The sequence below is a fragment of the Varroa destructor genome, unplaced genomic scaffold (assembly GCF_002443255.2).
Source record: "Varroa destructor unplaced genomic scaffold, Vdes_3.0 BEIS01000007.1, whole genome shotgun sequence".
Lineage (NCBI taxonomy): Eukaryota > Metazoa > Arthropoda > Arachnida > Mesostigmata > Varroidae > Varroa > Varroa destructor.
In genome coordinates, this window is record NW_019211460.1 from 34,396,313 (window position 1) to 34,423,692 (window position 27,380).

General features: G+C 38.1%; 5 protein-coding genes across 29 annotated transcripts; 2 read left to right on the plus strand and 3 right to left on the minus strand.

Annotated features, from left to right (window-relative positions):
- Positions 1 to 321: 321 nt before the first annotated feature.
- On the minus strand, positions 322 to 9,787 carry LOC111253626 (uncharacterized). Of its 20 annotated transcripts, none has more exons than XM_086974025.1 (6): positions 8,773 to 8,945; positions 8,054 to 8,147; positions 3,844 to 3,953; positions 3,156 to 3,212; positions 2,592 to 2,721; positions 322 to 1,024 (listed from the first exon to the last, which is right to left on the minus strand). In XM_086974025.1, the coding sequence occupies exons 4-6, from the start codon at positions 3,209 to 3,211 to the stop codon at positions 830 to 832; spliced, it is 381 nt and encodes a 126-aa protein (XP_086830151.1). In that variant the 5' UTR covers position 3,212; positions 3,844 to 3,953; positions 8,054 to 8,147; positions 8,773 to 8,945; the 3' UTR covers positions 322 to 829. The 20 variants fall into 20 exon arrangements, 7 of the variants coding, with proteins under 7 accessions (XP_086830151.1, XP_086830152.1, XP_086830153.1 ...); XM_086974026.1 differs by having other exon boundaries at positions 8,842 to 8,929; XR_002674736.2 differs by having other exon boundaries at positions 2,625 to 2,721; positions 3,147 to 3,212; positions 8,054 to 8,945.
- On the plus strand, positions 8,964 to 11,896 carry mRpL10 (mitochondrial ribosomal protein L10). Of its 2 annotated transcripts, none has more exons than XM_022813311.2 (5): positions 8,964 to 9,123; positions 9,783 to 9,955; positions 10,357 to 10,524; positions 10,712 to 10,856; positions 11,411 to 11,896. In XM_022813311.2, exons 1-5 carry the CDS (start codon positions 9,054 to 9,056, stop codon positions 11,653 to 11,655), a joined length of 801 nt encoding a protein of 266 aa, XP_022669046.1. In that variant the 5' UTR covers positions 8,964 to 9,053; the 3' UTR covers positions 11,656 to 11,896. The 2 variants fall into 2 exon arrangements, with proteins under 2 accessions (XP_022669046.1, XP_022669047.1); XM_022813312.2 differs by having other exon boundaries at positions 10,775 to 10,856.
- Positions 11,884 to 22,482, minus strand: Roe1 (grpE protein homolog, mitochondrial Roe1). Of its 4 annotated transcripts, none has more exons than XM_022813315.2 (5): positions 22,344 to 22,482; positions 14,038 to 14,158; positions 13,517 to 13,664; positions 12,901 to 13,142; positions 11,884 to 12,706 (listed from the first exon to the last, which is right to left on the minus strand). In XM_022813315.2, the coding sequence occupies exons 1-5, from the start codon at positions 22,405 to 22,407 to the stop codon at positions 12,526 to 12,528; spliced, it is 756 nt and encodes a 251-aa protein (XP_022669050.2). In that variant the 5' UTR covers positions 22,408 to 22,482; the 3' UTR covers positions 11,884 to 12,525. The 4 variants fall into 4 exon arrangements, with proteins under 4 accessions (XP_022669050.2, XP_086830149.1, XP_022669049.1 ...); XM_086974023.1 differs by lacking the exon at positions 22,344 to 22,482 and adding an exon at positions 14,248 to 14,388; XM_022813314.2 differs by lacking the exons at positions 14,038 to 14,158; positions 22,344 to 22,482 and adding an exon at positions 14,248 to 14,409.
- On the plus strand, positions 14,498 to 18,495 carry LOC111253619 (endoribonuclease LACTB2). Of its 2 annotated transcripts, none has more exons than XM_022813307.2 (6): positions 14,498 to 15,114; positions 16,366 to 16,433; positions 16,704 to 16,834; positions 16,980 to 17,118; positions 17,359 to 17,656; positions 18,201 to 18,495. In XM_022813307.2, the coding sequence occupies exons 1-6, from the start codon at positions 15,059 to 15,061 to the stop codon at positions 18,439 to 18,441; spliced, it is 933 nt and encodes a 310-aa protein (XP_022669042.1). In that variant the 5' UTR covers positions 14,498 to 15,058; the 3' UTR covers positions 18,442 to 18,495. The 2 variants fall into 2 exon arrangements, with proteins under 2 accessions (XP_022669042.1, XP_022669041.1); XM_022813306.2 differs by having other exon boundaries at positions 14,507 to 15,114; positions 16,692 to 16,834.
- Positions 20,743 to 25,788, minus strand: Surf4 (Surfeit locus protein 4). Its single transcript, XM_022813310.2, has 2 exons — positions 24,864 to 25,788; positions 20,743 to 22,520 (listed from the first exon to the last, which is right to left on the minus strand). Exon 1 carries the CDS (start codon positions 25,680 to 25,682, stop codon positions 24,873 to 24,875), a length of 810 nt encoding a protein of 269 aa, XP_022669045.1. The 5' UTR covers positions 25,683 to 25,788; the 3' UTR covers positions 20,743 to 22,520; positions 24,864 to 24,872.
- Positions 25,789 to 27,380: the final 1,592 nt, after the last annotated feature.

The window sequence follows — 27,380 nt, forward strand, 5'->3', positions numbered from 1 at the left end:
CCTTGAGGAATAACTATAGGAAATAAACAAAGCTGTAGTTATGTACGCAATGGATGCCAAATTTTCAACTTATCTATATTCTTTTTAAATGACAAATATACAAATTAGTATATTATTTACAAATTGTAGTTATATATTTTGAAACGTTAACAAGCGTAGACTAGAGGATTTATGGGAGTGAAATTAACTGATTTAGAAATAGATTATATTATTCGAAGTTACAAAAACAATTACACGTACGTATAAAGGACTAGGTCGAAAACTACTGCTTATTATTGTGTCACGTGTTTAAGTATAGTTAATTTAAAGACGCAGTGCGAATATAACATGAGTCATTTTTATTACTCCACAGATAATTTGTCACAACGAGCACGCAAAACGCTACTCTCAGCAATTAAGTTTCGATCGTAACCGGGTCGCTACTATCTGAATGAAATTTGGAAAGCTGGTCAATACATACGAAGCCAAGTCTAAATGATCACAGACAATTAGAATAAACAATTTTCGTAAAGCTATCTTAGTGGTTAACACATGTGAAGACTTAATGACAAAAAAGGTCCAAATATTCGTGTTAACCGTCTGTTAGAAATCGTTCGGATATGAAGATAATACACAAAAAACCTATTACAGATTTAAAGGTGCAAGATTTTTTCCGTGAATCCAGCAGAACCTGTAGAAAAATTTTTTTCTCAAATAGGCTGCTGTTTCATTCCCTTGCTACTACGCATTATCCCTTATTCTAGTGGCCTACGAATTTGCGGGCAATGTTAAGAAAGCTTGATATGCTCGATTGATTCTGTGTCTATATTGCCACCACATCCTACAAGCTCTAAAGCACTAGTTTGCAGCTTTGTGTATTAGGGAAATTATTAAGAGTGAGAGACGTTTCATTCAGGAGCTTAAGGATGCGCGGTATATGCTGATTCAGGTCACTCGTATAACCACCCTCCTGATATGCGGTGTTCATGAGGTCGAGAATAGCGTCAGTATTCCGCCGGTAACTCGGTAACTGCGATAGAAATCCCTGCAAAAATCAGAGGTAAAGACATGTTTCTAACTACCCCATCCGCCATTCGCCTCATTAATCTGGCTTGTCGACCAAACGAGCTTGTCGAAAGCTCTACCTCTAGTTGTATCATTTTTTATAATTCTGATTTCGTTTTTAGCATTCGTCAGATATTGTGTACCTACAGGGGTGCAAGCATTTCATCATAGGGTAGTTCCGTTGGCTCTCCTTTAAAATCTCAGAAGTGAACAATAGCCTGGTCAAATAATCGCCAGAACGTCTCCTCCTAAAAAAGTTTTTTAGCTGAGAAAAGTATTTCGTGAGTATCTATCTAGAGCTGAACCTGAATGGAGAATATGATACTGCAAATTCTGATGGGAGCCCTGCAATGATACATGCTTACACACCACCTATATATGAATCAAAAAGTCGTAAAGGAAATAAAGATTCATTGCCATAAACGAACATCATTAAATATTTAAAACTGGACTGCTCACCCCGTTGTAATTTATTTATTTTTGACGTTTCAAGTGCCATGGGATACTTGCCTTTTTTGAGCAAAACTGTTTCTTTAGAATGACATTTTGTTCCACGTAGAATTGACTCTTCCATATATTATACATAAGGTGATTAAAAGGTTACGCTAACATAACATTAATAATTAATGCAACAACGTTATTATAGGCCCTTATGAGCGCCTAAGGTTAGATCACTTTCAATCGAATTATTTCATAATAGAAGAATAAACAGTTCAAGAGTTAATTTTTTTTAACTATGTGCCTTATAAGTAACGAATACAATTGGTAAGTCTAGCGTTTCCTCTATTGGTTGTTTCAGAAAACACTGTAGTTCCTCGTGAACCTCAGCGGTTGGCTTGAGGACAAACATAGTATTTGCATCGCAAAAGATATCTAAAGAATTATGTCATATTACCTAAGCCTAGTGGGTAATGTATTTGCTTATTAATTTGAGAGACACGCTATGGTGTAGGTTGGAACCCAGGCATAGACAGACATCATTTCGTGCTGGCCATCTGGTAGAATACCTAACGGTAATACTGGGCTTAAAACTCGAGACGTAGAGGTTATTTAAGCCTAACTTAGTAGATGTGTAGACATCCTATTTTGCAAAAAAAAGTGTTTCAAGGGCCTCAGTGGTTTCACTACGTACGAAAATCACTTAGCCCATTGTGCATTGAAATAAGCGCATACACGGTTTTCGTACTTTGCGAAAGTCGATTTATGTCTTTAAGGAATTTACATTAATACCAGCACAAGTAACCTACGGGAAAAACACAGACGACATAATTTTTGTACTGCAAGTCAGATTGTAGCTCAGGGAGAAGTTTTTCACTAATGCAATTCATCATTTTTCTTGCTATCACAGACAATGTCTTTTTAATATAGGAAAACAGAGAATGAATTGCGGCAAATGCAAGAATATATGCAATGGGGTAGTTACCGCAATGATTTGCCAATGTTGCTTGTAGGGCAAACCAGGACTAACTTTAGCTTATATAACATATAATGCTTGCGACAGCGGGTTACAATATATGCGCCAAAATGTTGAATGCAATATGACGCACGTTCCCAATTTCGTTAGTGGTTTTATGTGTGACCTTTATTGGGTGAACAGCATCCATTCTAAACAGTACTGGGCTGGAACGAGAGCCTTGAAACTGCCCAGAGTGGTAACCGACTAACCGACTCTGACTCCTGGAGGAATATAAAACAGGATGGCAAAAATGTAATCAAGAACTGTAGAAATCATATTAGCGTCTACGCCTAATAGAATGATGCCATTCATAGTACTATCGATTATGTCCAGGTGTCTGGAAAAATGCCTTTTTGCCTAGTCGAGTTCGTTCGACGCGAATAAGTCTTTCTTCGCTATTTGAATTACAGTCATGTTTAGGTGATGTTTACGCAAGTAGTCGAGCATTCACTATCGTTGTATGACTGTAGGGCATATTGTATGTGACTTTTCTCTAAGTAAAATAAACGGTGTCGATTTGAATTCTTAATTAATATGGTAGAGGTAGGTGGGAAATCACTTATCATGGCTAGTAATGATACCAGTGGTTATAGCATATATTACCTATACAACTAAAGCAAGCGCAAAATAATAAAAACGAACGTACGTATCTCACCAGAGGCTCAGTGGCATCAGAGCTTGCGGCATAAGAGATCGGGCGTCATGCTGCATCCTGCAGATTAGACTTCGTTAGAGAATTCGGGTAGGAACGAACGAAAAGACACGTTTCCTTATTTCTTATTATGATCTATGCCTGTCACGCAGTATACAGGAAACAAACTACATGATAAACACTAGATGAAGCTTTGTGGATGCAGCTGATTAAAGTAATTTCATTTACTCTTTACAGACCTGTCACATCACTGTAGCAATTTCGGGACAGCCATTTATTTACCACTAGCGTTCCCATATACGATTTCTTTAGAGATGGTATCGAAGTAAATCGGCAATGGGATATACTTAGACGATAGTTGCCTTTTTTGGGGCATGGAAAACACCATAATCACACAAACCTACACCGGAAAAGTAAGCAGTTGAAGCCAATGTTGGATATTCCTTTGCTCAATCCAGAAGGTAGCTGAAGCATGGCTGCGAGCTTTTGACTGCCATGCCAACGATCGATGAGTCTCTTGGGGAACTCGAGATAGCAAGCTACATTGATTGTTTGATTTGCGGCAAGCATTTTAAAGTGGTAGATGCCCCTTTATGTCCAAATACCTAAAATGCGGAAATTATGTGGAATACGAATCCACTTTATGTTGTCCCCAGGCCAATTAGAAATGCGTATGGTGTATTCCACGTACGTTTTGCGAAACTTGAATCAACAGAAAACGCACTTGGAGCGTGCGGTCACCACAGGCGGGACATGGTTCCATCTTTACGGAAAGAATCAAGACAAGCGTATGGCGTCGTTCTGGAAAGAGATCGAGTTCGGTGAGAGTGTCGAGTTGTACTAGACGTAAGGTGATACTGGTATTTGGTTATTATCGGTCTGTAACAATTTACGTGTACAATGTCAGTCTTGGCCGAGAAAACCTTTAAATGCAAAACCTTTCGCGAAAAACCCCTTCGATTGCGAGAATTGTGTTTGTTCTTGGGGTTCCGATATCTGGTCCCGTGCTCACTTGCTCCCAAGACTCCAATCTCCGTGTGTGAAACGTTAATGCCTTTCACGTTTAAGACCTCCTCGCCTAATTTATCTCCAATATTGTATGAAATTTAAAAGCGCTCTGGTCATCAAACAACGACCTGACCATTAAACGTCGATTTTAGAGACTAAAAGGTGTTTATTCTTCCGAGCACATTTTTCCTGTATCTATCGACTAAATTTCGTCTGAAGCTCAAAGGTTATTTAATTTTAAAGTCCGCCGACTTCGCTCAAGAAAAAATATATAGATGTACACAGCATGTAATAATCTCAATAGCAGCTCGATTAACGATAGCCTATATGTAAGGAGCTACTGTGCACTCCCTCGAAGGTTGAGAGCAAGGTGACTGACAATCAAGCCTCCGTGTTCCACAAACGACAGACAACGTCGCGGCATTTATTCCAAATTAGAAAAAGAGGTATTTGACTTGAAGGTTTTCGAACACGTTTGTTCAAACACCTGACAGGTTATTGAAAAATCAAACAATGCGGTACTTATCCAGTTAATGTTAGGTCCGGTTTTGTTTTTTTTCAGCGAGCCTTAAAATACAAACACTGAGCAAGTTGAGTGCAACTATAATTCGAATATGCTTAGTTATATCGTGAACAAAGATTTTTAATCAAAATTAGGCTCTACAATTATTAGACTGGCTGCAACGTTTTTTTCTACAGCATTTGCCGATCTCTATCAGCCTTAGGATAATTCTAAGTAAAATCTTAGCATTTTAGACGATCACTAACAATATGGATCGCAACTAAAGCGTTAGACAGGAAGTTAAAACAGCATTTCATTCGTTCAAATGGGTCCCACAGTTAACTAAATATCCGTAACAAGCCAACTATGCATTCGAATATGAGAGTGGAAATTTTATCAGAATTCGTCCAACAAGTTGGATTCAGATATGAAATTTATCATATAAATTTGAGTAGGAAGTCAAACTTTCAATTTGAATATGAGTTCAAAATTAAATAAGAATAAATAGGAAGTAGCAGATCGTTTTGCACCTCGGTCGTGGTATATTAATTATTTATCCCAGTATTGAGTTAGAATGATTTATTTCTAAGCGTAAACCTGGATGAAAACGTGAGATCATCTGGATGAATACCACGACATACTCGAGCGATTAGAATTCTATACGTTATCAGAAATATGCACCATAAAGCCAAACCTTCATAAGATTCTCGCTTTTACGTCCTGCCTTAACGTGACGGAAAGCAACATTAGTTACTATGTTTATTATAATAAAAATAAACAAAAAACGGGTTGTTTTTCGCGAAAAAACGCGATACGCCTGTTCATATATATCGTAAATATACAATAATATATATATATATATAGTATTGTATATTTTTTGCTGCTTTTATATTCAGATTTTGGAGATGGTATAGCTTTGAAGTTTGACCAGTCTCTCTCCCGCGCTTTGGTATGCCTCTATGTATTTTCAGACATTTAGGCCATCTGCGATTCGTACAGAGGCGACAAAGTAGACATCGGAAATTCAAGACGCGTCACACTATTCAAGTGAAAATGAAAACTACTTAAATAATAAAACGTAATAATTCAATTCAGAACGATAGTTTAGTGTGCGTTGCAACTTACAAAAATGTTACAATAATTTACTTTCCCATAGGAACCTCGGCTTTGGATTATTGTCCAGAGCCTGGACAAAAGCATTTAGGACAAGAAATTTCGGGCTTTGCTAGACGAAATTCAGTTTGTTCATAGCAGGAATTGCTGATTTATTAGCAACGACTCGATAAAGAGTTTTTAGTTAGGCCCACGCTATGAAAAAAGACGCACAAGCTATAAAACGATTTCGTATGATCTAAGTGAGTAGCAGTAATAGTTACCTGTTCTACATCAAATCGTTGCCGGCTGTAAGAAGTGCATTTTCGATTCTAATCACAACTACAGAACATTGTCGGTTAATCATAAATAATCAGCCAAACGGAACGGAGGTTCTTCCAGGTGTCTGATAAAATCTAGAGCAGTTGCTTCGTTTCGAACTTATAAAACTGTAAGTGCAGAATGTTATTTGTGTCAAACATACACGTTTTACCGTTCAAAAAATTGCAACATGATTTCGGCGCGTCTAGTGTTTGTCCCCACTCGGGCTTAAAACTGCGGAAAGCCATCTCATTCAGATGGCTTTATAGCTTGCTAGTAAATCATTCGCTCTCACAAGGCCCGTTCTCCAGATTTTCCGCGAGCTGTCCAACCAAACATTTTTTACAACAGGAAGAAGTTACCTGACATTTTGAAAGTTTGCATTTTACATCTGCAGAGTAACAACAGGGTAGAGCCTAGTAAACATAAGCGTAAAAAAGTTATGTAAAGACTCCGAAATTATTAACTGACTCTTGTCGCATCCTGCATAGAACGTGACTATAGATCATAACTAAAAGTACTTCGAAATCTCTTCGAAATATACATAGATAATCGATAGTTGCCAACATCTCATGGCGAAAGGTCTCAGTAAACTCGAGTTGCCCTAATTTCCACAGTGTATTCTAGCGGGATCTCTCATGCCTTCTGCGCTTTAAAATCAGATCCAAACTTAAAGCAGTGAATAATTTAAATATGTTTTCAATTCAAATATTCAAACCCTTCTGGATATCTAAGAGCTTAGTTTTGAAGCAGTAACTCTGCAAACGCCCCTAGCCTTAGTAAGAGCAGTGTGAATGTCTCCATAAAAACATCTCGGAGTTTATAATACACTCTATTTGCCTTCTACATTATCCACTTTTCACTTTACTTATCCTGATGCTCAGGAGTTACATTCGTAGGTTAACAAATCTATCGTCTACCATTTTCAACAATTTATCTTGGGCTTCGTGCTTCTGGGTTTGCTTTCTCACCAGAGTAGCGTTCCGTTTCACACAAAATTCACCAATTGAAATTCGTGTTAGTAGACTATTTACTGTGTTCACAAGATTTTCCCCCAGCGTCTTTTTTTTGTCTCCTAGGGTCAAAAATTTCTTTGAAGGATAGAGATTTTCTTCGAATGGAGAGGCCACCACAACCCCAAAAGTGTATTTTGCAGGCTGAGACGCCCAATTATTATTACTAAGACGGATTAAGGACATCGAAGCATCGCTGGGAAAAGTGCATAAACTAATCAGAAAATATGTACAGATATAAAATTTAAAAAGGTTTTTTTTTTCTAAAAAATTATCAGTCTGCTAACGTATGGCCAATGTACATTAGGGAATTTATTAGCAAGCACGGCTAAGCTTGTTTTGTGGTTGCTTCTAAAGTTGGGTTCTTTAGCGGATTTAGCGAATATTTTTTTCAATGTAGTTTGGTTTGTTAAAATTTATTGTGTTTGTGGAAATAAAATTTATTGAAAACTCCAAATTGCGGCCTATATATTGCGGTCAGTAATTTTTCGACTGCTTAAAATTTGAACTATTTAAAAGGCGCAAAGGGACAAACATCTTCGTTACAAGACACAAATCGATCCTGAAAGAGCAGATCCTACTCAAAAACCTTCTCGTAGCTATCTCGATAATTTCTGTAGCGAGGATACGTATATATATGTGTATTTCAAAGTCAAACATTATTCAAGTGTGCCCATGGCAAGCCGTAGATACTTTATTTCTAATTGTCGAAATATATCCTCAAGTAACATCACAGACACACTTGAGAATTGACTGAGAAATTGAAGAAAATGAGTTCTGAGGTATTTGCTATTTCTTAACGTTCATTTCAAATCACTCATTTACAAATTGTCAATCAATTAGTAGTAGCAAGGTAAAGAAGACACTTTTCGAATTTATTAAGTTGAATTATTTTACATAAATTTAGTATATATAATTTAATATAAAACGGATTTATTTAAACTATCCATTATGGTTCAACTTACATCAGCCCTTGTGTCGAGTTTTTCGTGTGGAATTACTCAAACGACAAATGGTGGGTTCAAATAACCTTCAGAAAGACGTTGTTCTACCAGATCACTTTTTTGGACATGTTCGAGAAAAAGAGAGGCGTTTTTAAACATATTCAAAAGTCACGGAACGCCACGAGATATAGAAGGTAGAATTCCCTTAAATATCTTGCAAAACACCTTAAAATCATGTGGTGTAATCAATGGTGTAACTTTATATGAACGCCATAGGATTGACGCAACTTTTTAACACACAGTAAGTTGCCTGACTTCCGTGGCTGTCGTTAAACTTAAGAGAAACAACTGAATGAACATTCAATAAGCTCAACGACGCAGTCATGAGCATACCTATACAAAATCTCTTTTTATCGTTATTAAATTAAGGTCATTCTCCAGCTAAACCTTGCGGCAAGTTAGCTAAAAATGAATGGTTTTTGAAAGTCAATTTTACAAACCGCACATCGACCACAATTTTATATCGTTGTCTCTGTTTGCGTAATGTATGGCGATGGTAATGTAACAATGACCCACGATGAACATTGAAATTTACTCTGTAAAATAATGAAAGAGCCAATGAAGGGGTAATTTCGTACATTACATACTAGTCCTTGCAAATAACGTATTTGCGCATTACAAAAGGACTCCAACGTAACTATATATAAACGAAGTTTCTAACATAAGATCTCAAACGGTACATTCTCATGAGACAGCTCAGCCAGCTAAGGCATCATTTCCAGAAGGCTGATCGGGCCGCCGACTCTAACCATTGTGTTAATGATCCTTTAGTACTAAATTCAATGTTTTAATGACGCCTATTTCAGTTCGTTCCCTACTTATACGCGATCCGCACTCGTTCCACTCACTTTTAAAAATATATGCAGAAATTCTCTTATAGAAACAAAGACAGATAATGTCATGTCTGGCATTCGTTGATGGTAAATCTGCACCGGTGTGATAATTCGCTTATATTCGGTGCATGATCGAGTATAAGCACAAAATGAGTGCAAGTGTAGGATTTAATTCATCTCTCAATTTAGGGAGAAAAGGTAAGAACTGCTTATTAAAATTAAGAAAGTTAACACATCGATATATGATAATGGTAGGCAACTTTACGAGAGCACAGACTGATACTTAGCTACTAAAAGTAAAGCATCTTCAAAAATCAAAAAGTAGCATAAATAAACCAGTAATTTTTTTATAGGCTATTCTTTGCATTTCAATCAGATGTGGCAAGTCAATTCAGAGAAACGTGCTGTTCATTCGTTTATTTATCAGACTTCGTAAGACATTTAATGTTATGTCTACCGTTGTGTCTGGCTAAATTTTGCTTCAACATATACGAGAGCTCATACCCCTAGATGATAACCTTTCGTCTTATGCACCCGTTTTTGTGTGTCATTACTTTGCCGAAATTAACATGCCTTATGTTTAGAAAGCGGTGTAATGAACTTACAGTGAGAACTTACCTTAATCTTACAATGCGTCAGCGATGTGAGGTTCGTTCTAACAATCAGCACAGATTATAGGTGAACTAGGTAGCTAAGAGCTATGCACTGCTAAGTCAATATATAAATGTAATTTTACATATACATAAGTAGATTTTTGAATGACGAATAAAATGAGCAGACTGTGGAAAATTGAGGTACATTCTTTCTAACGCTAGAGGCTGTTCGGTATATTTATTTTCGCTGGTTCTTAATGACAGCGATACAGCTACGATGTGTTCAGGTATCGCAAATGCGTTTCCGTCGCATTCAAACGCGAAACCCACCGGAGCCTCATTTCGATCGAAAAGCGATGCTTGAAGTTTGTAAACCCATTATCCCTCCAAAAGAGAAAGTCTGCGGCCACCTTAACCGTGTCGAACGTATTTACGAGGTAAAATATACGATAGAAATATCTGTAGAGATTTATGTTATTATTACTACGATATCGCAACTATTACTTAACTGCATAGGTTTGTCTATATATAATGCTATCAATATTTAAGCGAGCACCTAACTCGAATTGGTAATATGAACAAATATCTGGAGCTACAACTAGCTGGTTCAGGCGACTGATTGGATTTCGAAAAAAAAGTTTACTCTTTCTCACTTCGAATATTATCATTTGAGCAACCTAATGCAATGTCAGCCCAACCTCAACAGTAATATGGCGGTAAATAGCCGGTCTGTAACTACTACCCATTTATTCTACAAGCGCATGCCGTATGGATGACTACCGGTTGATTTTGCCATGAGTGCTACTCCTAACCATTACAGTATTTACTTACATTACAGCCTCACCCTTGGAACGTCCTTAAGGCTAAAAGACTTCGAGCAAATCTTGAAGAGGCCTCAATGATTTTGTTCTACCACAAGAATTCGGTCAAACGTGAAGACGATTTTAAAATCCATAACATGCTTTTCAAAAAGAAGCTTTATTTACAAACTAACATTTCTAACGAGGTGAGTTTTTCATGGTTATTTGATAGCGGTATTTAGTTACCTCGTTAGTTTTTTTTACCACTTTATTTCTCGTACAAATTTGTCTGACAAATTTCATCCGTAGTGGTAATGCTGAAGTTGGCTTAACTCTCACACTACACCAATAATGGTTAAGCCACAATCTCACATGAACTTATCCTTAATATAGGTAACTCGTCTGGCTATAAAAGACACCTTTCTAGCTAACGCCACTCCATTTACCTTCTCGAAGAACGCAATCATCATTTCACCCCACAAGAATATCACGGTAGCAATAGAGCTTCTGAAAAAGATGCCTCAGTATATACTTTTAGGTGAGTGAGACAAAGTTTTGGCGTAATTCAATATGCTAGAGCAATGAATTGATTCCAATAGTTACAAAAATAGAATTCTTGTGGCATGTGTGTGAAGTGAATTAGGAAACAAGTTTTAAGCAAATGTGCATTTTGGCATTACTCGAAGTGCTGATAAAACGCATGAAAATGCCCAACCAATTAATAGACCTGTTCTTATAAAGAAATAGGATTTTTGTATAATATTGACGATTTTAATTAGGTCATTCATATACCGTGCAGCATTTTCGTTATAGCCGATACTCTATTGACATACATAATCTCAGAATTTTTTGCGTATTCTTATCCACTGATTTTTTTTATTCGCTTTAGTCTATCGCATCAACGGAAAGTTTGATCTATAGAGGTTTAACTATCTAACTTCCCCGTTGATGCGATAAACTAAATCGAACATGTGTATTGATCATAAACCTAATTATGCTCCTCTTTAATTATATAGAGATATTACATCCATTTCTTGATTCTTAACCGCGCACACCTTTCCTTAATTTTTCTTATGTTTCTGTTCACGACAGCTGGTGTAATCGATAGAATTTTCTTGTCACGTGACCAGCTACAGTGGTTGGCCACGGTCCCGTCAATAGAGTTCGTACAGGCTATCACTGCCAAACTTTTGGCTACGCACTCACAAAACTTATGCTTCAACCTGAATCGACATCAACTGAGACTTTCAAATTTTCTTGCGGAGCATTCGAAGACGGCTTTCACCACCACAGCTTCATCGCCTACAGCTACTACTGGAGCACCGCCGCAGGCTTAAAAACGTCTGCTATTGAATAGAAGCCTAGTAGGGACAAGGACAGGAAAGAATAACTTACAGATAACAGATGTCAATGTATAGAATATTTTGTAAAATTAATAAGACATAAGTTATCATAATCTTCATGATTTTTATGACATGGGTTCGACCGAACACTTATAGCAATACGGAATAAGTTAGAGCACTACATTTTAGAAAAAATCCTACTAAACAAAAATAAAACTACAATTCGATAGCTAAACTGTGATATTTTTATTGTACTTACATATATTATATATATACCTTTTTATGTATTTATATTTAAGGGAGATAGTCGCGATTCGTTCATTAGATAAAAATACGTAGAGGAGACAAAAACTTCTTTTTCAAATAACAGACATTTATCGCGACTTAATCATTAACCATCACGACTTTCCAGTTTCACTGTGTATATTACTGTAATTCACTCGTTTTTATTTAAATTTTTATATTTTGTCCTATACTATTATGACTGTATGTTTTGATAGTTAATTTGTTTTTTTATATTGTCTATATTTTATCTATGTCTCAGTGGTATACACCAGAATCACTTTACATTAATGGCATTAAAGGCACACACACACATTTTAAAAAGTCGTGTGTGCCATATATGTAACACTGAATAATTGGTTTCATCACGTTACACAAATTTTCGCATTCTGTTCTCCATTTTTTCTGCCATATTCGCTTTTCCACTTTCATTTAAAATAACTTTCTATTTTAACAGTTTAATAAAATCCTACAGCCTTTTGCGAAGAAATTTTTAGGAAAGCAAAGCCTGGGACGCTCGACTGTGCCCCCCGAGTCAGCCAAGTTTTGAGGCTCCCTTAGGTTGCAAATAGGTATTCAGGATTAATGCTTTACGACGCCGACAAGTGCGGGCCGAATGACTCGGTCCCTGAGGCGGTAACCAAGCTTGCTAACGACAGCGATAGAATCGACTTCTTTGCTCTTGTCTTCAGCCATGAAGACAGCCTCATGCTCGTTCGGGTTGAATTTCTCGCCGAGAGGGTTGATTTGAGTTAGGCCGTGTCTGTAAATCAGTCGAATAGTATGCTTAATTTTCGATATACGGCGAGTACGATAAGACTATTCGCATAATGGATGCATTTAACTAGTTCCTATCGTTTATCTGTCCATATCGATGCTAAACATTAGCACATTCAAGCTAGCACAATATGCTGGTCTTTCTAAATTTCTTTTGATTCAATGTCGTGCGTGTCTCACCTTCGAAAAACACTCTGCAACTGTGATTCGGTCATCTGTAATCCTTCAAAGAGGTTTTTTAAATATGGGTTTTTCTCCAACTCTTCTTTCGGTACTGCTTCGCAAGCGATTTGCAAAACATCAGCTATTTCAAGCAAATCTGTGCAGAATTTTTGGATGCCAAAAACTTTCGTATCCTCGATTTGCTTCGTGAGACGCATCCGTAAGTTCTCCGAATCGGCAAGAGATCGCTTGTATTTATCCTAGGCCCAAAAGACAAATACAAATTAGGTTAGCAGTTTTATACGAACCTTCTTAAAATATATATCAAAGCCCGCGCGGAGATGTACACAAAAATCCAACTATACCTATTATTGTGTCTTTGCCGGACCTATATAGAAGGGTCTTATCTTGGCACTGCCGACAAAATACATAAATAAAACGTATTCTAAACTGACAGATCTTATTACTCTTAGTGCAATATTACAGAATTTCTAACTCGTCTTAACGTACAAGCACTAAAACGAGTTAGAAATTAAGTACCTGAATTGAGGCTCTTACAACTTGACTTTAATATGGAAACAAGAAGAGTGTCCTCATGTGTTACGATGTCTGAAGTGCCGAACTGTGTACGTACATCAAGCTCCTTGACGTTTTGAAGCAAATTCGCGGTCCTCTGTCTGAGCTTTTCATATTCGGCTGGATCGACGGCTGGTGGTTTTTCCGTTGCTTCGCCTTCCAACGGTTTTTCAGTGGCTAAATGTGGAGTTGTGGAGAACATGCGACTGTAAAATATATATATATATATATAGAGACCGTCAACTGCTTTACCTGTGCTGGCTATTACTTTTTTCAGTATTTATATTTTTATGTATGGTTATCATATATTGGCGAAACTTTTATCTATCAATTCATTCGTTACGATGTAACTCAGCGAAAAAATTAGAAGTAGATTTTCTTATAAAACTACCGCCTCCACTTATTCCGAATTATGCAGAGCGACTGCGCAGTAAGGAAAGGACATTTGCTCTATGAAGTACCCGGGCCCGTATCTACCATCGTTACATTTCACAGGTATTATATATGACAACCCTTTAATCATGTACATAAAATTTACTGATAATCGTTATCAAATATAGTATTACTAAATCGGCTCACAGTGCGTGTGAACGAAGTTTCAACGGGGTGAAGAAGATAGCTCTGAATTTTGTTGAAACTTGGTAGCCTAAGGTCGGAGGGCCTGCTTGGACCACAATGGAAATCGCGCATGTGATGCAATCTATAGCAATCAAACAACAAACACTGTAGGATAACACATTGTTGACCAACGAAATTTCACCATTGGCCTGAATCTTTTCTAAAGGTTACCTGATTGCATCTTGTCGACCTCCCTGGATGATTAATTGTCGCATAAAACGGCACAAATTCATCGCGCACATGTTGGTCACATTTGACGCCATGTTGTTCCACAAGTCAATGGCAACGGACAGCGTGAACTACTCGAATTGTTTCTGTATGGCGCACACTAAACGTCGTCTGCTACACAGCAGACTCAGGTGGAATCAACACAGACGAGAATCATATCCTGTCGGAAAAATCCCTTTAATGCTATAGCATGCGCAACTTAGTAAAATAATTACGTAAAGTATCCCTCGAATCTTGATGTTTATATGTAGGCTGATAGAAGCTTTACTCTTCAACAACGAAATGAAAAGTCCACTCTAGCTTTATATATTTTTTATTACTGCCACTGTAATGAGAGTATCTCACTGAAAGGCAATATGCGGTTTATTCATCCACCTTTATTTTCAAGTTTGTGCCGTAGTTCAGCTTCGCAATCTATGCTAATAGCAATCTTCGTCAATCGAAGCTTGATTCTATACAAACGTTAGTATGGAGAATAATAGCGTAGCAACTTCTGTTTGCGCTTCATCACGATCATTTGGTTCCTTTGACGTCACTGCCTCCACAGTCGTAGAGGCAGAACGCGACGACGTATCGCCCTGATAAGAACCGACCTAGCAACTACTAACGCTCGAGTTAGTTTTATCGTTTTACCGTTATTATAACATGAAATTGCATAACATGCAATAGCATCCTGCGTAACTTGGTATTTGTAATCCACTGCTAGCTGGGTGGTATTAGCAAAGTCGTTTTCCCTAAGTATTGGTGTCAATTCATGGAGTGGATAACGCGCTCGGCTAAATTCGGAAAGCTCAGTGAGCTGCTATACAAGTAAGTTGTCTTGAATTTTATATGAAATCTTTAATGTTACGTATCCTGTAAACTGTCAACCTAATTTTGTCTTACTAGTAGCTAGCACACTGCTTTCCATCTAACGATTAGACGATTTACGCACAGTAGTCACTCCTTCATGCTTTCGCACGTAACGTAGCTAGTAGATTGCCAGTTCCTTGTTTTCCTTGTGCTATGAGATGTATGGTTAAGCAATAAATGTGTTTTATTTTACACTATTGTGGAAAATATGTTACGAATTAACTAGTAATAAGAACAAGTACAATAGAAATATGAAAAAAATTGGCCGTTTTTAGCTACATTAACTTTTCCAAAAAAATAAAAGGACAAGGAAATTTACTGGTGAAGCTGGAAGTGGACCCATACGCGTTTACTGATGTAAAAGTTTTGCGTTTTCCATATATTGGTAATGATAGAATCCGCCGATGCCACTAAAATTGCGCTTACATATTCAGTATCTAATAATGTAAGTAGAATAGGCACGTATATTTTGTATATAGCTCAACTATCATTTTGTACAATAATGAGTAGAGTTCAGGGTCAATTATTTGATACATAGAATATGACGCTTTAACAAGAAACAGCCCTGACCACAGGTCATTTTTTATTTATTTAAATACACTCATCGTGTAGTATATACCGTTATCTCGCTTATGCGAAAATATGGAAAGATCTACACGACGATGAGTAATGAAGTAGCTTCATGCATTTAGTTTTCAACCAACTCTTTCATTGCATGATGCTGCATTACATTTGTCAATGTATTACTTTTGTGTGAGACCTTCATCCAGTACGAAAGTCGGAAGTGTTCAACAGAGTTCTAAGCGCTCAGCGCCTGTGCAGCTTTGTGCACTTATGGCAGTTCAAGTGAACATTAGCTCGAGGTTGTGCAATACGCTGACCGTTTTTTAAATTAACAGTAATGAGAATAACCGTCAGAATAATCGTAAGGAATTATCTGAGCGCAAAATATGGCATAGCCAACGGTGAAGCGTTCAGCCCACGTTCTCATCTCCCCTTTTTTAAATCTTCTATATAGCGGCTTCGAGAAAAAGGGACTACGGCATTTAATACAAATTATCCAATAGAGCCAGTTCAGGGCTCATGTAATGGCGATTACAAGAGGTATGTATGGGGTATTACTACTATTAATTATCTGATGATAAATAAGAGTAAGAAGGGTTGCTCTAAGATTGTTGTATATTGAACTAACATCTTCATCTTTTTCAGATGGTTCATTATGAAGACTGTGCTGCCTCTGCGACAACAGCTGTCACCTCGCGTGTATCGTGTACTTGGTAAAGAGTATTTAAGTTTCTTAAAAGTGATTTTTTAGGAAGTTTAAAACATGAAACAAAATATGAAGAATGATAACTAATTTGTACTATATTGGGTACTACAATTAGATTAAGCATTTTGATGCAGACTTTCATACTAAAGGCATCCATTTTATTATCCAAAGCCGTCTACCATAGCCGTACCTCATGATTCCACGTAAAAAATACAGAACAATTTCACTTCATGTTTAAATCAAACTTCATACTTAATTTGTTTAGGTTGCAATCCAGGTATTATGACATTGCAAGGTACGAATACATATCTCATTGGCACTGGACGAAACAGAGTGCTAGTTGACACCAGTTCATCAGATTATCCGGAATATGTTCAATCACTAAAAATCGCTCTCGACGAACTTCAGGTTGGTTGATTAATGCATGCACTTTGTCGCTCAACTTTTCAGTATCAAGTAATATAGTCATTACTTCCAGAATAATGTTCAGAAGGATTTAGTTTTATTTCACTTACGCATTGACATGTTTGTTTTATGTGACGATTTCCATTAGGTTCAAATTGAGAAAGTCATCGTCACCCACTGGCATCACGACCATGTTGGAGGGATCGTGGATCTGATGCGCGAAGGCGTAGTCAACACCGCTACCCCCATCTCCAAGATCCCCTTTCCACTGAAGGATGACCCTACCGGTTAATACTACTAGAACATTTATCCGAATGACTGTGTGCAAACAAAGGGCTCATTAGAGTCCACAAGAGATAACATCTGATTTCTGAAACATACAATAATCTTACTTGACACCCCTTTTAACACTCGCTGAATGTGAATATTTTGCATTTCAATTAAGGTGATCAATTATCCATTAGTGCGCATCTTTTTTGCTTTGCAACATATCGACACATCAATTAAATATTCAACGTAATTTTTAGGCCTGAAATTTACACCATTAAGCGACGGTCAAAAGATTACTGTAGAAGGTGCAACGTTGCAAGTTATAGCTACACCGGGTCATACAAAGGATCACCTCTGTTTGGTGCTTGAAGAGGAACAAGCAATATTCTCCGGTGACTGTATTCTTGGTGAAGGCTCGTCGGTGTTCGAAGAATTCGGACCTTACATGGAGTCTTTACGTCGCATTGAGACGTACTCACCAGAAATAATTTACCCAGGCCATGGGCCTGTTATTGCACACGCAGTCAACAAGGTCAAGGCCTATATAGAACACAGGTAGGCAGTCTGAACTTCGCTTCCATTTGACAAATCCAGAATTTGCAAACAAAATTTGTAACGAAATCAATAGTAGTAAAATGAAAACTCCTTTTTGGACCAACGCTGGCTATTATTGGGAAATACATAGTCTTTCCTTACAGGAACATTCGTAAACTCGAGATTTTACAGTAGTCTCAAAACATAAATCAAAACATGTACATGCGACAGAAAATCACCGAATAAACGAGAGCAAAGAGACCCCTTAGACATCAGTTATCTGCTGTTGATGAACGATATATTACCTCAGAATATTTTTTGCGGGTCCCAAAAAGTACTCCATAGTATCGCAGCTGCTGGAAGAAATTCGAGGTTGTTCGGTAACGATTGATGCACTTTCAGTGACCGCTACCTTGCGGAAAATTTGATATAGACTAGGTACCAAAGTTAATATATCCTTCAATATTAAACTGGACTGGATTATATCATTTAGTAAGATTCTAGTTGAAATAATGCGACATTGAATTATATTCGTATCGTGTGCGGATGTGTGTTCCATTTGTAGACTGATTCGCGAGAAGCAGATCATGGAATGTCTTGAGAGAGACAGAGGTAACGGTCTAACAGCATTAGAGATCGTGGAGAAGGTGTACGGACAGGAGATACCCAAGTTCAAGTATCCGGCAGCTAAAATCAATGTTGAACACCATCTTAGTAAACTAATTGAAGATGGCTGTGTAGAGAAACGTAAAAGACAAGAAGGCATCATAGGTGTCGAAGACATATACGTAGCGATCGCTAAGTAACACCCAGAATTGTAAAGAATAAAGCAACTTGTTATGCGATTAGAAATCAACAAATTCTTACTCTATGTGAGTAAGAATTACTCACAATGTAAAAAAAAAGATGCTATCATGAAAAATAGACGAATCTATCTATGGGGGTTGTGCAATAGCGTATTGTGGTGTGCAGTGGTCAGTTATTGTCTTCATAAGCCGCAATACATTATACCGATTCGGAGGAGTGTCGACGTGATCCATTTAAAAGACGAAGTCGTTCTGTGTCCACCGGCCTGGCTAGGACTCATTACGTATATTAGAAATGTTTCTAAAATTTATCGGAATTACAACTTAACTGACTACGAGCTAAGTTCGAAACGCAGATAATGTTTTCGTCGTTCTCAGTGAGACTGTATTTCGCCAACCGAAGAGAGTAAGTTTGGTGTTTACGAAGTTCTTCTTACGCGAAGCTGAAGCGCTTCTTGAAACTGCCAACTTTGTTAGCTCTTTCGTGTTTCTAAAATTAAGTAATTTCTGCAAATGGCTACACTTTACGAATACCGCTCCTTTAGGCATAGGGGTATTCGCGACGTGTAGTCAATCGCAAAAATCATTTACTTTTAGAGGCATGAAACAGCCTAAGAAGTTGTCAGCTTCAATCGAATATCGTCTACAAACATTATACATATAATATAATCATCACCCCTAAGCGAATGGTATTCGCATTGTAAGATAAATTGGTAGACCACTTTGTAGGACTTCTCTTTTTTAGATGTGAAAGTATTTCCTACCAATTCGTACATATCAACGCATCTAGTCGTACTAAACGTTCTTGCAATTCATATTTTGGAAAAATATATTTTGAACAAGACGTGTCATATCTATTTTAATGAGTCGATTTAACTTCTGTCGACGAATATCTCACTCGTATTCACGTACCGCGATGCGTTTGTTACCACCAAAATATTACTAATTAAATTTAATAGATTTTTAAGTGATGATTTGGATATACGAAGCGGGAAAGGCCCGGATAAGCTGTTTTTTCTTATCGGGTTTCCTTTGTTTTTTTCTTGCCTTCACAGATCTGTTTTAGCAAAATAATCTGGAAGGAAAATATTCATGTTGCTGTGTTTGACTAATGTGCTTCATCAGATTTCACTTTAAATTTTCCGAGAAAAAATTTCTTCCCGTTGTGTTTTTAGAAGATATTCCATTTTCACTGTTAAGTTGCTTAATTATTATTTAACATAAACAAATTTAAAATACATTTCGAACATGCGCGACTGAGCGATTCTGCTCGGACAGACGCGCTACTATGGGTGCGTTTCGGACCGCTCTCCCGGCGCCCTATTTCAGCGACTCTATGGACACCTTAAACACCTCATCATTCGAAGCGGGCGCTGTCTGAGCAAATCTTAGTTCATACTTACAACAGGTGGAATACGATTAGTGAAGTTCAGATTCGACGGGTAATTCAGGATAGCTCTGCTTCACAATTTTACATGGCGTGTATATATCCAAATATGTCCAAATATATAGATCCAGTTTGCTACACATTAATATTTCACTAACTTTTTATCGCATCAAACATAGCCATAAAATCAGAATCCTTGTGGATATTATCAAGATTATCTACATACACACACGCTCTCATTTATACATAAACCTTATGTGCTTTGAAATAGAGTCTATCCATATTTTTTTGTTACCAAACCCGTTGTGACTGTTCAGCTGTTGCAAGCGAATTTGGAAGACTTTTGAGCTAGTTGGGTTAAAAAGACTTTAATTAGTTTCTTAAAGGTACGTTTAATTTTCACGCATTTTGCCAGTGCGTTGATAACGTCTAAACAGCCATATACTTACCACTCGCCTTCCTATAGATAGTTTCTCCATACATGGGTTCCCGAAATAAATTGATAGTGCTTTCCATGCCTTAAAAAGCATGGGAAGCCCTATAATGACGCGGACTTGGGTCTGAAAAACAAGCGGATCGGAACCAACCTTGGATATCCCTTTGTTTTATCCAGAAAATAATTAAGGCTCGCCATGAGGTCTAGCGTTGTTGCCGAGTAACCACACTGCAGTCCAACGGTGCATCGGTCTCTTTAGAAAGTTGACATAGTGACCCGCATTCACTGTGTAATTTTTGGTGATTATCTTATACTAGTAGGTTTCCTCAATGTCCATCGCAAGTACTACTTCATGTCAGAATCAACTCGACACAACCACCGCACTCCTGGTCCATCTACGGCTGGCGGCAGAGAATGCGTAATGCCTTACTTACAGTAACCGTATGATCTAGGCATTTTTCTATAAAAACTTCGCAAATTGTACGTGGAAGCTGACATGCAGTCACTTTACGGAATACAATTATTTTTATTGATTTTCTTTACTTTCTTGTATTTGGGTTATAATTCTGTAACGCGTTGCATGTGACATGTCAGTTATAGCTGACAGAACCCTTAGACTGTAAGCTTTTCCTTTCGTAAAAACCTCCTCGAAGTGCGGCAATATTGTTTTTCGAATCCTGACGATCACTCTTTCGATAAATTTCAATACTCCAATCTCAATTCTTGAAACGTTTCCACTATATGTGTAATATGCTTTCACTTAAGGCCTCCTGGCCTATTATTTTCTGTCATCGATATATTTTCACAACGCTCTGGCAAGGAATAAAACCGTGACCACTGAGCGTTGATTTTCAAAAGTGAGACGTTTTCTTTGCCGAACTGAATTTTTTAGAGCAATATTTGTCAGTCAAATTCCGTCAACTAGCAGGGCATAGTTATTGATTTCTGTCAGGTAGCGAAACATAGTTATGAATTTTGAAGTTATTCTGTGTCGAAAATTTTCACGTGTTATAGAACGCTCGCAATTAGCTATCGATCAGATACCACAATAACCCGAGTCCCGTTCTAGTAGATTGGGTAATGTAAGGAACTTAGGGTCACGTGATGGTTTAGGTCCGAATTCGGACGTACCGAGTCGACCGTAATGCCTCGCAGATTAAATACCTGACGGAAAAAATGGTCGTACAAGTGCTGCTACAGGAGTTAGAAAAAAGAGAATTGGATGATTTGGTGCGCCTACTGCGTGGACAATCTATAGAATCAGTCGTGAACATTTTCGTATAAAGTTGAAGTGTTCGAAAATTTGTTCAGTATAGATTAATCCTATTTCTTCAAAAAAAAATGTTTTTGTAGGATCAATTACCCAAGCAAACTTTCAGTTACTACACAGTACGATGTAAAAGTGCGAATTATTATATTGTGCAAAAGATTACATTGCAGAAAACTGGATATAAAAATTGACCCATCAAAACGCTAAAAAAAATAGTGACTGCATTTGTTAGAGCAACGAAAATTATAAACAATTATCTGGCGATTCGAACTATCCGAGTTAACCAAATTTGAAATAAGGTTCTTTGTTATTTAAAAATAGAAAAAAAGGTAAATTATTTATCTGCGCATGGCGGGCGTTATCGTCGTCTTGGGAGGCATAATAATATTTACTGTGGCCGCAGACCACAGCATATCTTGTAACTTTGTAATTTCGAGCATTATTCAAAATTCGTGATTTAATTTCGCTAATAAACTGCGCAGTGATTTGCTTAGTGGTCTGAAAAAAAAATAGCGCTTTACTTAATCCATCAACTCTTCAGATACAAGAAAATAGATTCATTCGTAACGAGAATACGCGCTTTCTGTACACATAAAACAGTCATTAACGAAATGCTTAACATCATAGTTTGCGAGGCTTGTATGTCCGCTGTGGTACTTCTGAGCTGTTTGCTTATTTTTAGTCTGCCCCAAAGTATACAGAGACTTAAGCTGGCAATGTATGCAGTTATGGCTAATGTCCATTTCATCTCATTTTGAACGTAAAGTTTCATTATCTTCTGTTTCTGACAGAACTTTCAAGGAACTCACGGGTTCCGATGAGTGAATGCTTGTTGCACAGTCTGCGAATTTGCTCGCTGAGTTGTTGAGGCATCGGTTATTAGCTAAACGTCCATAAAACTGGAAACTGATTTTGAGACAATTCTTCTTTAAAAGCCTTCGCTCCTTATCGACTAATTTATTACAAGTACAATCTTTAACGGGCGCCTGAAAGCATCAAAAATGAAAGACATGTCATAGACGGCACTACTCTCTGACAGGTACGACACACATGACAGTATGAAAGTCACGATTTTTCTCTAAGAAAAGCGTCGTTGAGAATCACTCGTAATTAAAAAAAGCTACCATAATCCACTTGTGTCAACAATCAATAACGCAAGTGAAGATCTAACTGGTAACTTTTTGCGATTGTTGCAGGCGTTATATTTGACTGATAGCCACTCATATGCCACCGATATTATGTATAATCACACTCATTCGATTGTGCCCGATCTGACTAAATGTTTTAGACTCTGCGTCGTTTTAACTGGCCGTTACGCACATACATATGTACAAGGCATTCTCTAAATGTTACTACATATACTGAACTTCTTAGACATTCCCACGTAGCGCAAACGGTTCGGGTGGGAAGCCTAATACAGAGAATACTATAAGTATATTGATCAACAAAACATGTTCATTACTAAATAACACAGAACCCACGAAAAATATCTTGAACGACAGTTTAGTCCACAGCCTTGAAAACAGTTATCTAGGCATTTTCGTGGCGGGCTATGTTTGTTTGGATTTAGACTACTTCAGGATGAACATTCATGTTAATTCTGAACCTCGCCTAATGTGTTTACGTCGATAAGAGCGAGACGACGATGAGAACCAACTGCGTTAGACGACTGACACATACGCATCACCCAGAATATAAATCCAAAGAGGAATTGGTTACAGTTTTGCCCTTCATGATGCTCAGCAGGGTACTTCGCCACAATTCGCATCTACTTTAAATTTAGTCCGAATTCAACCGATATACATATGTACATAAGTATTTGTGACAACGTGTAACTAGTTTTAATAGTACCTATTTTAGTGCTTTTTTTTCAATTCTGTATATGTACCTATTGCTTACGTGCTCATAAATTTATCTACTAAATGCGGCTGTGTCGCAATTCGATAGGTTCATCTATTCCGACCATTCGGTTAGTCGCCCCGCTTGCGGTCCGCATCCTCCACGTAGAACAACCAGTCACTAAGTGGGACTCCGCGAACGTTGACAAGACCGTAGTACACGCCACTGCGACCAGTATCTTCGGCTGCTGTCCCGTGTCAGAATAAACGATATTGCTTATAAGAGCCGATGAAAGCGAAACGGGCCACTTCCCCAAATTCGAAACTACAAAATAGGTCAAAGCATCCCGTTCACAGCTTTCGACAAAAAAACTTTAGCACCGCTTTCCTAGTGAAGCAATTTCGTAACAAAATATTTCTATAGCAAGTGTATTTTGTTTTATTTTGCTGATCTTTCAGTCCCTCTATTTCAGTAAACTACGTAATTGCCGTCTTTAAGAAAATGTCAGCAATTTATATAAATCCCTGTCTATTTTCGTGACCCCAATGCTGAAATGACGACCGACGTATTGAACGAAGGCCAATACTTGTTGGAAGTTTATTAATATTGTTATTATTTACAAAAATATTTACCACATTTAACACCACCGTTATATGATTATCGGTTGTATATCGCTTTCATCTCTTTCACCCATCAAATTATTCCATTCATTTCACTCGATTACAGGAACTAGTAGCTGCTAGTTACCAAGATTTGGCGTATTGACCTCATACTTGTACAGCAACCTCACCAGTCATAATACTAGCAATATATCCCTTCTGTAGATTAGACAAAAATTAGTAGCAAGTTTTTCAACCGCTTCTGATGCGGTTCTTTCTATACTCTGCATTCATTCTATCGTTAGGGTATAGTTGGCCTGTAATTCTCTTGTCCTATTAAAACCCGTCCACATCACAGAGTATTACACGAACAAATAATTACTGTAGATTTATTGGAGTCTACAAAAGGTAATCTAATAATAATAATACTGAAAAATAATGGTGTGGCAGTAATCCTAAGCCAAAATCGCTATTCAGAAAAGAATCGTAATTAAATCAATATTCACGGTACACTCCATATCTGAACGATGTACACTTCGCATTGCGGGACCAGTATATCGTCCATTGTATATGGGTCTAAGAATAACAAACGATTCTTGAGTTCCATTCATCTTCGCTTAAGCAGAACCAACGATAAGATTTGATCCATAAGTTTATGTTTTACTTGTTTGGAAGTCAATTCATACCCTATTGCTGAGTCTACAAGTCTGTATAGGATTTCTAGGCTCACACCTGCGTCGTTATGTTTACGTAAATAAATCATTCATAGCAAGTGTTCCTTATTCGATTCGCATTTAATCAAATTATTCTCCCACGAAAGGCGTTACAAAGATTACATTATGTATAAACGCGTTAATGATTTACATATGTTGATTTGGCGACGGTTATTACCATTGGTTATTACCACCGCTTTTTATGTTCGTCCATCGAAACCCCACCGGGTCCGAGTGATACAATCATCATGAGTCCTCCGATAACTGACATCGTCTGGAAAAAGTCATACTTAAGGAAATCCCGCATCGGCTTATTATACGGAATCATCCAAAATGCGTTGAAATACATATTGATTGAGAATAACCATACGACTAGAACAAGCGCACTCAATTTTGTTTTGTAGCCAATGGTCACGAGTAGCATCATCACTGACGCGACGATATTTTGTAGAATCTGGAAGAACGAAAACTCCATACGCAGCATCGTCACAAACATGAATACGACGAGTATTCGGCCTGTTAGTTGCATGTAGGATTTTGGTTTATTATCACCGAGAGTCGGCACCCCAGCAAATAAACTTTTCGCCTCGCTATGCCCCTCGGCGAACAACAGTAACAGGGAGCCGGCAAGTGAAAGTGATCGTAACAAGAAGGCCATGTCCCATAAAATTGAATAGGCAAATGTCTGAAGAACAACGATAAACCCGAGCAATAAACAGGCGGGTTTAACCTGAAACCGCCCCAGAATCATCAGCGATCCAGTCAGCTGGCCAACCAGGTTGATGAGTACAAACAGCGATGCGAGAAACCATCCACAGTTCCACGTATGGTTCATGTAATCGCGTTGATCACCCCATTGATACCACATTCGTAAACCATCCTCCAGAAATGTTGATACTAAGCAAAAACGCGCCTGGTGGGGTAAAACATGCTTACTCTTTCGGTAGACACTGTCGGCCACGTCTTCGGCTTTTCTGATAAACTCGTTTTGCTGCATCTTTGCAGTAGTGCTTGGAGAGCTAACGATAAAAACGCCAACAATTAACTCTTAGCAAAAATAATTATGATTCGACTAAGTTGTGGTATACCAACATACGTTGTCACTATCAACAGTAGGGTCAACGCGACACCGAAGTCGTGGTCGTCGCAATAAGGCCAGCAGCTGCAACAACAAGTTTTTGTCTCCCTCCTCTCCCCGTTAGGCCATCACTCGATCAGAACGGAGGGGGCGCACGATTCCTCTGTCACCTACTAGAGTCGACATACAACCACGCACGCAAGCTTCAGATAATCAAATTCCTACCAATTTATCGTTGCCGGCTTTTCGTTAGCTAGTCTACGGCAGCCACACAGGTGTCTGTATCTACTCTACTATTGTTGGCTCCACAAATCAATGATTGGATGATGCTGGCCGTTCGCTCCTCGGCGAATTTTCACCGCTCACACCGTCACACAGCTCACCGGAAGTGATTTCTCGAGACAATGACGACTTACAGTTTGTCGGGTACACGCGTACACGCTGCCAATGAGTAACTGGAGTTAGATATACCTTCACTTATGCCAGCAGAACGGCGCAGTGTGACAATCGGCGACTGCTTAGCGAACACGTATACACTGGCGTAGCGGGTCACTCGCGAAACGGACCGCCAAATGAGTGAGTAGGAACAAGGAGTACGGTGGCAGCACCAGCGGCGGCAGCAGCAGTCAACACGAAGAGGATGGAAGCATAGTGGTTATGCGGCAGCGACATCGCTAATAGTAACAGCGGCTTAATAATGGGCCGGCAACAATCCCAAATATCTAGATCGAAGAGGGTAGCCGGGCGCTTCTCCGGTCATGATTGTCGTCGAAACCGGAATGCGAAGATCAATTTGAAATTTATAAATCATCTTGTTGACTTATGAATGGAGTCCAAGGAAAAGCAAGAAACAATTCTATGTCGTTTTGTTGTCTAGATTGCACATTGCGAGTTCGCAACAGCAGCAGGCAGCAACTGCAATGAGAATGGTCAGCAACGAGAGTCAATTGCGCTGCACGTTCCACTGACTGAATGTCGCTTGTGATTTGTCGCTGGTGTGTCTGCACGCGCGACGATTCAAAAAAAATGAGGAAGACGAAAAGAAACGCCGCCTGCAACTCGAATTAAGTTCGTTCAATGTGTAAACAAGCCTGTGATAAACTATCAATGGAACAGCTGTCGTTAAATGGTGGAAGTGGTCTGTTATTGACTATCCCGAACCTAATCGTGTTAGATCATAGATTTATGTTACAAAAAGTGGACCTCTCTAAAATGAATGATCATTTGAGACTTCAGGAATCCCCATTTTATCTACATATACATGTGGAGAGTAAACTTTCAATTATATATACAAAGTGTAGCAAAGATTTGTAGACGATTTGAGAAAAGTCTTTCGACAAGGTCTTTCTTTCAAGGGTCTTTATTTCACATCTGTCAAAATAGCAAGAGATGCAAAAATTGTTATAAAAGATAAATCAGCGGAGCAGGCCCCGCAATAAGGATATAAACAAAATCCTAAAGCTATTTCTATATTTCCATAGTACTATGTTACACTGCAATAAGGCTGGCGTATGTCTCTAGGTGTAACAATGACTACTGTGGTTTTTCAAATGGTTTTATTAACTAATATCGGAATACCCAGTAGCATGCTTGCACTCTCATAGGAATACAAATTGG

What these genes read in the sequence shown, in the direction of transcription:
- Roe1 (XM_022813315.2), bottom strand. Translation starts at nt 22,407, where the DNA reads ATGCCTCAACAACTCAGCGAGCAAATTCGCAGACTGTGCAACAAGCAT. An exon ending in GCATTCACTCATCGGAACCC is followed by an intron (nt 14,159 to 22,343) that starts GTGAGTTCCTTG and finishes TGATTGCTATAG; the next exon opens with ATTGCATCACATGCGCGATT. An exon ending in AAACTTCGTTCACACGCACT is followed by an intron (nt 13,665 to 14,037) that starts GTGAGCCGATTT and finishes TATATTTTACAG; the next exon opens with TCGCATGTTCTCCACAACTC.
- mRpL10 (XM_022813311.2), top strand. Translation starts at nt 9,054, where the DNA reads ATGATCGAGTATAAGCACAAAATGAGTGCAAGTGTAGGATTTAATTCA. An exon ending in GTGTCGAACGTATTTACGAG is followed by an intron (nt 9,956 to 10,356) that starts GTAAAATATACG and finishes CTTACATTACAG; the next exon opens with CCTCACCCTTGGAACGTCCT. An exon ending in GCCTCAGTATATACTTTTAG is followed by an intron (nt 10,857 to 11,410) that starts GTGAGTGAGACA and finishes TGTTCACGACAG; the next exon opens with CTGGTGTAATCGATAGAATT.
- LOC111253626 (XM_086974024.1), bottom strand. Translation starts at nt 3,722, where the DNA reads ATGCTTGCCGCAAATCAAACAATCAATGTAGCTTGCTATCTCGAGTTC. An exon ending in TGCTTACTTTTCCGGTGTAG is followed by an intron (nt 3,213 to 3,552) that starts GTTTGTGTGATT and finishes TCTAATCTGCAG; the next exon opens with GATGCAGCATGACGCCCGAT. An exon ending in CCACTAACGAAATTGGGAAC is followed by an intron (nt 1,025 to 2,591) that starts GTGCGTCATATT and finishes TGATTTTTGCAG; the next exon opens with GGATTTCTATCGCAGTTACC.
- Surf4 (XM_022813310.2), bottom strand. Translation starts at nt 25,682, where the DNA reads ATGCAGCAAAACGAGTTTATCAGAAAAGCCGAAGACGTGGCCGACAGT.
- LOC111253619 (XM_022813306.2), top strand. Translation starts at nt 15,059, where the DNA reads ATGGAGTGGATAACGCGCTCGGCTAAATTCGGAAAGCTCAGTGAGCTG. An exon ending in ACTGAAGGATGACCCTACCG is followed by an intron (nt 17,119 to 17,358) that starts GTTAATACTACT and finishes CGTAATTTTTAG; the next exon opens with GCCTGAAATTTACACCATTA. An exon ending in AAGGCCTATATAGAACACAG is followed by an intron (nt 17,657 to 18,200) that starts GTAGGCAGTCTG and finishes TTCCATTTGTAG; the next exon opens with ACTGATTCGCGAGAAGCAGA.